This window comes from Sinocyclocheilus rhinocerous, unplaced genomic scaffold (assembly GCF_001515625.1).
Source record: "Sinocyclocheilus rhinocerous isolate Xijiao unplaced genomic scaffold, SAMN03320098_v1.1 scaffold1222, whole genome shotgun sequence".
Lineage (NCBI taxonomy): Eukaryota > Metazoa > Chordata > Actinopteri > Cypriniformes > Cyprinidae > Sinocyclocheilus > Sinocyclocheilus rhinocerous.
In genome coordinates, this window is record NW_015640234.1 from 764,909 (window position 1) to 774,931 (window position 10,023).

Genomic DNA, 10,023 nt, shown 5'->3' on the forward strand with positions numbered 1-10,023 from the left:
TTTGTAAAAAAAAAAAAAAAACGGGAATCGAATCGTGAAATCAAAATCGTGAATTTAATCGAATCGTGAGTTGAGTGAATCATTACATCCCTTCGTCTGCTAAATGATTCATGTAAATGTAAATGTATTTGCATTCCTCTGCACACCCTGTTTGCACAGACATGATACGTCATCAGCGCGTTCTATTACACTATTGCAGACCGAGCGAGAATGGAAGGCATTATTATTGTAATATTATGCGCTTTGTACTGTAATGTTTTCTCTCCGGTGAATGAGACATAAGGTAATCTGACAGCGTTGCATTCAACCCTCCACCAACACCATCTCTCATCGCTTAGTCGCTGGTTAGTCTCTGGTCTGCCTGTGCGCGTTCATGTGTTTTGGAGGAGGTGTGACTTTGGAGAGTGATTTGCAGGGAGGGTGGGATCTTATGCTTTCAAAGCTAACTTGCTATTTCTAGCCTCTCCGAAATTGCCTACACTACCTGCTAATTTTCAGTCTGTTATTACAGTATCTTTTAACTAATAGAAGCAAATAAAATAAGCAGTTTATTTCACCTAAAGTTTTTGAGTCTAAACAGGCTGTGACTGCAACAAATTTGTTAGTTTCCTACTTTTTATTTTTGAGGCATTGATTGCACTGCTTAGCTCCGCCCACAGCTAAATGTGATTGGTTCAAAATCTGTCTCCATACAGCATCTTGTGGACGATCTATAATTATTTATTTTGCCAGTTTGAAGTAATTCATATTGGTGAGAAGTTCTCAATGGCGAACGTAGTCCCACAGCCCCAGCTGAAACTTGTTTTGTAAATTACTCATACCGCCTGCGGCTGTCACAGCAGAGCAAACTTTGCTCCTGTGGGTTGATGTAAGATTTGTGTGTCTCTTCAGCCCATGTCTGATGTCTGTCAAGTTTGATGAAATATTGTGAATGTTACACTCTCTGCGTCAGCACTGGATCACCATGAGAACTCTATTTGGAGCTCAGATGTGGTGTAAAGGGCCCATTGATCTCAAGGTGTTGTATTACCCAGACAGCAGAGAAGTCTGAAGTCACAAGAAGATTTATGTTGCAATCTAAATGCGAGGATAGTGTTGAAATTGAATAGTGTCACTTCAGTGGATTATTAAAGTAAATTTCTCACTGTAAGAATATTTACTTATGTCTATATGTCTGTGGGCCCAATAGGAGTTTTACTGCAAAGTTTAGTGACCTTTATTCTGTAATGTTGGTTTTGTAAATTCTTAATGTACTGTAATTTCTTCTGTGCGCAGCGGCCCCATGCTGAGTGCTTCAGTCCATTTGTTATAACTGCCCTTTCTGCATTTGTTTTACACTGCAGTTAGCTTGCTAATTGGTCAAATGTAAAGCATGGAAATTGAAGTAATGCATTTGTCTGTCAGATGATAATATTCTGGTCTGTCTTGTGTGCAGGTGTAGATCCGTCTCTGCAGATAGAACATAGGATCCAAACGTCATCACAGGTGGCCCCTCCAGGCTCCAAACAGAACAAGCCCCGGGTGGCAAACTCAAGGGATGAGCGCTTCAGATCAGGTAGGAACATTTATCTGCTAAACTCTGTAATCATGAGGCACAGATACCAGTTTAGTGGTGCTGGCAACACATCCCCTTGCATTTAATATATGAAAATAATATATTTCTAAAAGAATATACCTACGTGTGAACTGAACTATCTCTGTCCTCACAGACCTTCATACAGAAGCAGTACAAGCAGCCTTGGCAAAGTATAAAGAGAGAAAGATGCCAATGCCCTCTAAGAGACGCTCTGTTCTAGTGCAGTCTTCAGTTGAAGCGTGCACTCCCCCAGGTAAACACACACACACCACAGACACAAACAGAGCTAGGAGTGGAAGGATTCTTTACAATTTTATGGGAGCACTTTCTATGAAGGCTATAGCAGAAAATATTTAGGAAGCGTTTTTTTACTTTATATTTAAATTTTTCAGCTGACAGCAGTTGACAATGTGCATTTCAGTCCTTGATAGTATCAATATGTTTTGATCTTCTGAGCCTTGAGAGAACAATGCATAGTTTTCTGAATAATAGGCTCATTATTTACACAAAGAGAATGGCTCCTGACCACTTAGTTCCCAGACCACCTTCCCGCACGCCTGTATATGGAGATGTTTAACAAAGTTCCAGCTTTATTGACCCACTGGCTGCATATTTAGTTATCACATTTAGTTAACACACAAACTTTAGCTAATCCAAAATGGATTAAAATGTACAGTTTTATCAACCTAGGTCTGCTACATTGGTGCTGCTGGCATGAGCAAAGCCTTCTGCTGAAACATATTCAGATTTACAGGTATTAGGATACATGCTGCTCCTGCAAGGTGAAGTGGAAAGAACCCTGTAGTAGATCTGGACATGTGGTGCTGGGGAGGAGGGCTAAAGAAAATAGGACAGAAATAAATATGGTTGCATATATACGAAAGAGAGATTGATTGGCTGAATTGTGGGCTTGGAAGAACCAATCAGCAAATTTTCATACCTATTGGTTATTTAGTGCTGTATCTGTGTTGGTGTTATTAAAACAATAAGACTATATTTGGCCTTGACTTCTTTATGATTACACATTATTACAACCTGTGGTCAGAGAAGCTCGTCTCCTCATATTTGTGTAATGTCTTTGCTTTGTCCATCAATTTGGATTACGTTTTTTGTTATTCTCGCCCTGTATGTTTAGCATTAACGAGTTTCTGAGTCTTGGTGTCCTTAAACACTCTTCTGTCCTTCTTCGGTTAGAATGATGAAGTCAGTGAAAGGTCAGCGGGATTAAAGGTTCAAGGGTGGGGTCAGATCAGCATAACGGGCCCATTCAGGGTCGCCCCCTGTGGGAATTGGTCATGGTCCGCTAATTCTTTTGTGCCCTGGACGCAGTAATGCACACACACACATAAAGTGGCTAAGCTGTCTGATTGCCCCGACGGAGATGATCTGATAACCCATCTGGCCTGTCAGATACCCCTCTTACCCTATGCCCCATAACCTCTCGCCTCATTCTTGACCCAAAAGGGTAAAAAATAAGCCATTATGTACTTATTGATGACAGACTTAAATGACTTGTGCCTTATATAAGTCTTCTAAATAGCATTGTGTGACGAACAAATCAAATTTTAAGCCATTAATTGCTATAAATGCTAAGAAATCTTACCCTTCAATCCTACTCTTCACAAATCTTATTTTCATCTCCATATAATCAAACATTTCCTCTTGCGATCAGTCATGTGACATGCGAGAACCAATGGAGTTTGGTATCACTGACATCAAACATAACAAACCTCTATATTCTATAGCAACCGAGCAGCTTTATTACAGTGTGACTGATTCGATTTAACTTCTGTCTGGATCTGAACAGCTTGAAAAATGCTGTCTGCCCCACTTTCTTGGCCATTTTTGATGTTGTCTCTCATCTTATACGGTTGTGCATTCATTATCCTGTTAGCTCCTGATCTGTTGAGTCCTGTGAAGCTGTGCTGTTTGTCCTCTGGATGTGACCTCAGACTCTGTTCTGGTGGAGTGACTGATAGAGAAGTTTTAGAAGAATTATTTCTGTTTTAAAGGTCAGGTTTTCAGTACAGCTGTTGTTAAAGTCTTAAGTCTTCGTTCTGTCTTCTCTTGACACACCTACTCATTCCAGTTCATTTCTGCCTCGTTCTTTCTCCTCGTCGTCATTCTCAATTTCTCTCTCAAATCACTTCTCTTCTCCCATGACTCTATTTCATGCCTATTGTCTCTGCATCTCTCTTTCTATCTTGCTCTTTCTGCATCTGTGTCAAGGTTACTCTCGGAGTGCCTGAGGACATGAAGTGGGAATAGAATAACAATAGTTCTCACAATAATGAGCCTAGTTTTTTTTGCTAGCTGCTTATAAATTATTAGACATGCAGAAATTTTAAGAGCAATTCAGATCACATCTAAACAAAAATTCCTAAATCTGAACAATAATAGTGATATAGTGAATAATGGTAATAGTTTGATTAAAAAAATAAAATAAAAACAATAATATTGTGAAATTGTATAATAACTGTTCTATTTTAATATATTTTCAAATGTTATTGATTTCTGTGTTGCAAAGCTTCATTATTCCTGTTTTCAGTGTCACATGATCCTTCAGATATCATTATAATATACTGATTTGCTGTACAAGAAACATTTCTTGCTATTATTATCAATGCAGAAAACAGCTGTGCTGTGCATGTTTTTGTGCAAACATTATTTTCAGGATTTTATGATGAAAAATTTCAAAAGCATTGTAACTTTTTTTTAAAAGTGTTTACTTGATCACTTGATCAATTTAATGCATCCTTGCTGAATAAATATATTAATTTCATTAAAAAAAATATTTTTATTTTTATTTGTACGGTAGTGTATTTTACGGAATTTTGAGTACATTTTGTATATATTGATATTTATATTGTTGAATATTGGTCTTGGTCCACCTTGTTCTCTAAATTAGCATCCTCATTAGTCATTTTAGTTTCAAAATGTATGCAATTTCTAAAAGTTTCTACTCGAACAAATGCTAAGCTTCAGTTTAATTTGTAATCCGGGGTTCGTTGAGGGTTCAGGACTGTTTTGAACTAATAATAACAGGCATCAGGCACCCTTCAGTGTAAGTAGATTATTATTTTCATAAGAATGCTGTTTTGAAGAGATACATTAGACTAATGCCTTTCACATTTAATGCATGACTGTTTTTTGCTTAGTGTCTGTCTCCTAATTTGCTGGACACACTCCATAGTAACTGCTCCCTGTAATTGCATAATTAATGTTAAATGAATCTGCTACCACCTACAAGCTTCTTGTCAGTCAATCTCGCTCTCCTTTGGCTTTTACGCTTTCCTTTTGTCCCTTCTTTTCTCTGTTAAATTCTGTGTGTGTTTAAGCTGTTTGATGATGAAAAATACAATAAATATTGAAAAAGTAAGTGCTGAAATGTGTTGTGCAATTTTCTGAGATGTTGTTTAAAAGAAAAAGTATTGCATGCATATTAAACTTCATTATGTAACTCATGTTTTTGTTACAAACATGATTGGCACCTTAAAGTGTGTGATTTGTTGACAGTAAGACTTTTGGCCTGGTGGACAAAAAAAAAAAATTTAATTAATTAATTAACTATAAAAAAACACCAGCTCGTTAGTGGTAATAACCTAATGATCATTAGAGTTTACTTTTCTGATGGAGTTAATTGATCATGAATTCTCACTGTTGTTACACTTTTTAAATCCCAGCAGAAGATGCCTTATGCGTGATGAAAAACTACAGATGGTTTAGCTATATGACATATTTTATTCATTAATTGGTGGACATCTGTTATTTTCTATGGCATTACATTTATAATGTATTTATAATTGGGAAAATGGTGTGTGTTACCATAACTGCAGGCCTCACATGCTTCGTTTCTGACCACATGAGCATTACATCAGATGTATTTTCCAGCTTAACCTGCCGGCAGTTCTCATCAAAGTGATATTTTAGTCTGGACTGAGAACAAACGCTTTTTGCTTTCTCTTCCACGATGATCATATATTAGTCCTTCTGACGTTTATGATGGAAGCTTTGAATAGCTTTTATTTTTTCATAAAGACATTTTACAGTACAGTGGTTCCAAAAAGTATTTTTTAAAGCTTCTTTAAAAAAAAAAATTAAGATTTTTAGCTCTGAAATGATAAAACAATAAATATACTGTTCAAAATGATGATGGATGGAAATTAATGTGACATTGGTTATGAAATTTTAGTGGATCATGTTGATAGTTAATGTGTTTACTTGAGGAGAACTTGACTTCATGCATCCATTAAAAATCACCAAAACACTAGCTGACTCAAAGATACTGAGCAAACAATTCATCCTAACTTTGAGTGCCGATGACACTTGTCATTTTGTGTTTAATGAAGTGACATTCAGACATTTTTAAGTGTGATTCAGGAGTCCATTGTATAGGATGTTAGTTTCATACCTTAATTTCCGAGAGTGTGGGGTGAAGAAAGGCAGATTTTCAGATGTGTTAGATGAAGGGTAATAACTAGAGTTATGTAATGCATTGATTGTTTGAGGTCTTAAGGCTCTGAAGTGATAATCAGACTCTGACATGTTATCCAACTAAGTCAGTCTCCATGTAATGCCTTTTTTTATATTTCCATATTGGTTATAATGTGAGGTTCAAAGATCTGCATAATCTAGATTCAAAACCAACTTTAAAAGAAATTGAGAGTTTTAGCAGAGCGGTATTTTCTTGTGTTTTCAAGAGCTGCTGAATGTTGATCTCTGTTATTTATAACAAATATAATACAGTCATTACCATGGAAACTCTTTGAATAGATACCAGTTACCTCCAGTGTTATTTTACTGTTATTTATATACTAAAGTCTTCATTACTATTTTGAATTAGTGTTTTTTGTACTTATACTTCATTTAAACATTTTTTAAAATATTTATTTCAGTTAGTTTTCATCTAATATTTACATTTTATTTAATTTCAGATTATCTTAATTACAGAATTTAACAGTTTTAGTTAACTAGTTTCCTCCAGTTTAGCTGTGGCATCCAATTTATTTATTTATTTTATTTTTTTGTGGACCCCTAATCTTGAAACTGATAATCATATATTCAGCATGACTCAACACAAACAAAATACTATTGTTAAGGCTATGAAACCTCAAAACAGAAGTGTGATATTATTTTCCAGATGATCAGACTTACAATTTCACATGTAAGTTATTGTAAACTTGCATTAAAGTATAGACCAAAATGACAATTTGACCTGGGCTAGTAAGTGACCACCCAGAACATCCTAACAACTACATACGTGGCTTCATTAGATAATTAATTGTTTAAAAATAAGACTAATTACCTTTTTAAAGTTAATTTTATCCACTTTAATTTCAAATACTTTCACAGTTTCATAAATGTGACCCTGGACCACAAAACCAGTCATAAGGGTCAATTTGTCGAAATTGAGATTTATACATCTCCTGAAAGATTAATAAATAAGCTTTCCATTGATGTATGGTTTGTTAGGATTGGACAATATTTGGCCGAGATACAACTATTTGAAAATCTGGAATCTGAGGGTGCAAAAAAAAAAAATCAAAATATTGAGAAAATCGCCTTTAAAGTTATCCAAATGAAGTTCTTAGCAATGCATATTACTAATCAAAAATTAAGTTTTAATATATTTACAGTAGGAAATTTACAAAATATCTTCATGGAACATGATCTTTACTTAATATCCTAATGATTTTTGGCATAAAAGAAAAATCAATAATTTTGACCCATACAATGTATTTTTGGCTATTGCTACAAATATACCCCGGCGACTTAAGAGTGATTTTAGTGCTCCAGGGTCACAAATCACTGTTTTATAAAATCTCTCTTTCACTAATCACATAAAACATGACATATACACTTTTGAAATTTTGTTTTAATGACAGAGTGCTGATTTTGAAGTAAAACTGTTCCACCTAACCATTAGTCCTCTTGTTCTTGACTTCCCAGACACCTCCTCTGCATCAGAAGACGAGGGCTCGCTGCGCCGGCAGGGCCGGATCGCCTCCTCGTCTCCATACCAGGCGCATCCCAGTGTAGAGCACTGGTTTAACAGAGTCATCCAGGGCTCCTCCACCTCATCGTCTGCATCCTCCACCTCCTCCCACCCCGGAGGAAGACCCCACCATGCCACAAACGCCACCTCTGCTTCAGCCGCAACCGTACTGGCCGACCTCATGGCTCACACACAGCTAGGTCAGTTCTCACTCCAACTAACCTCTCTTCATGTCTTCAGAACAGACCTACCCTCTGGCTTCATCCACTCTGTTTTTAGATTTATATGTCTTCTAAAACTCAGATGCAGGTTAGTGCCCTGCTGAAAAGAAAGAGCAAAATGTGTGCTGCTGAAAGAAATAGTCCACCTAAAAAGGAAAATTCTGTCATATTTACTCTATATTACATATTTACTATATTCAAACTCCAAAATAACAAAACAGCACTATAAAGTGCCCTATATTTAAAGTCTTCTGAAGCCATACAGTAGCTTTGTGTGAGGAAAAGATAAATAAAGGCTTAAATTTTGGTCTATTCCTGACACAAAGCTGTCATATGAATTCAGCAGCCATGATATTCTTCCAAATTGTTTTGTTCTATTCCTTTTTTATGTTCTATGGAAGAGAGAGAGAAAGTCTTACAAGTTTGGAACAATAGTGGTTAAATTATGACAGACTTTTAATTTCTGGGTGAACTTTTCCTTTAAATTGGATTAACCAGCATTTCTTCCTTGGTCAGCCTACACTATTGTTTAAATGTTGGGGTGGAAAAGATTTGCTTTATTTGTTTTTAAAAATAAATTAATACTTTTATTCAGAAAGATCACATTACATTGATAAAAAGTGACAGTAAAGACATTTGTGATGTTACAGTATCACAATATCACGTTTCTAGAAGAATAGTAAGCAGCATAACGGTTTTCAACATTGATAATAATCAGAAATGTTTCTTGAGCTGCAAATCAGCATATTATAATGATTTCTGAATGATCATGTGACACTGAAGTCTGAACTCCGAGTAATGATGCTGAAAATTCAGCTCTGACATCACATGAATAAAATACAATAAAAAAAAATTCAGTTGGATCACAGTTATTTTAAATTGTAGTACTATTTCGCAATTTAGCTGTTTTTACTGTATTTTTGATCAAATAAATGCAGCCTTGGTGAGCATGAAATGCTTCAAAATCATTTTTAAAAAATCTTCCTGACCTCAAACTTCTGAACAGTAGTGGACTTAATAAGTGAAGTCTGCTGTTGAACTGCTTGGCTACTGTCTGTTGGCCCGCTAGCTAGACCAGCACCAAAACCAAAAACTGAAAATTCATGCTGGTCTTTTTAGCAGGGTGACTGGAATTGTGTACTGATTTTGATAACCCTGTCTTACTCCTAAGTGCAAAATCATCAGCATGCTTCGCAATGTTTCTGTTACAGCTCATACCTTAAAACGTTTTTTTTGCATGACATGCTTACACACTGCTTATGTTTACAGCACATGGAGCACTTTACTACTCTGCTGCTGCCCACGGCGATGATAAAATCATGGTTTTTAATGTCCTGGCTGCATGCTTGCATGGTGCATGGTTGGTTTTTAACTTCTTTTTTTTCTCCGCTGAGATATCTTTAGGGTCCTGAAGCCAATCTGCGCAGATAAAGCCAGCATTGGCCTTGTTAGTTTGACAGGCAAACAAAAGATCTGAGCAGGTTCCAGTACTGCTGTGAAATAATCATTTTTGGCAACCTTCACTGTTAATGAAGGAATATCTCATGCAATACTCACCCTCATAGTGTTCCAAGCTTATGATTTGTTTTACAGTGAAACACAGAAAGAGACATTTTGAAGAATGTTCCTGCTGCTGTGTCTTATACAATGAAATAAAGTGAGATATGTGGATCAAGCTCTAAATATAACAAAAAGCACCATGAATGTATCGTAAAAGTAGTCCACACACCTGCCATATTTATACTTTAACTCAACACAGGGCTACAGTACATTTCAACACTGTAAAAAAACTGTCAATTTTAACAGTAAAAGACTGTAAAAATGCTATGGTAAAACCTGTTAATTGGTTAACGGTAAGTTCCCTTTCAGTCGGTCACTCTGAGTCATGTTCGAGTGTAAACTAAACGAGCCAATGCACATTGCGATGATTGCATCCAGCTGCCGTTGATCACAGCGTGAGCATAAAAAGGCAGCCGGTGCAAAGCATTCCAGCTTTTCGCTTCGGAGCCGAGCGACAACATCGTTCTGCTCCTACCAAACTGCTTCGTGTGTGACGAGTCTAGCGCACTCTCGGGAGCTTTTTGTGTTGGGGGACGGTGCTTCAGCGGTGGTCGTTCCTGTGTCGAGTGGGTTGCGCACTTCAGGCTGCACTACCCCCTGTCGTGCTGCAAACGAAGGTTCCCACTACTCCCTTCAGGGATCAGGTGGTGAGCCTGCAAGCGCTGCCCCCG

General features: G+C 36.8%; 1 protein-coding gene across 3 annotated transcripts in view; it reads left to right on the forward strand.

The window, feature by feature from the left end:
* The window catches only part of LOC107752588 (disco-interacting protein 2 homolog A-like), a 142,001-nt gene that overhangs the window by 94,720 nt on the left and 37,258 nt on the right, over nt 1-10,023 (forward strand). For all 3 annotated transcript variants that reach the window (XM_016568600.1, XM_016568601.1, XM_016568602.1), the window contains exons 3-5: nt 1,436-1,555; nt 1,710-1,829; nt 7,526-7,771. In XM_016568600.1, the coding sequence (XP_016424086.1) occupies nt 1,436-1,555; nt 1,710-1,829; nt 7,526-7,771 (486 nt within the window). The remainder of the gene's footprint in view (nt 1-1,435; nt 1,556-1,709; nt 1,830-7,525; nt 7,772-10,023) is intronic.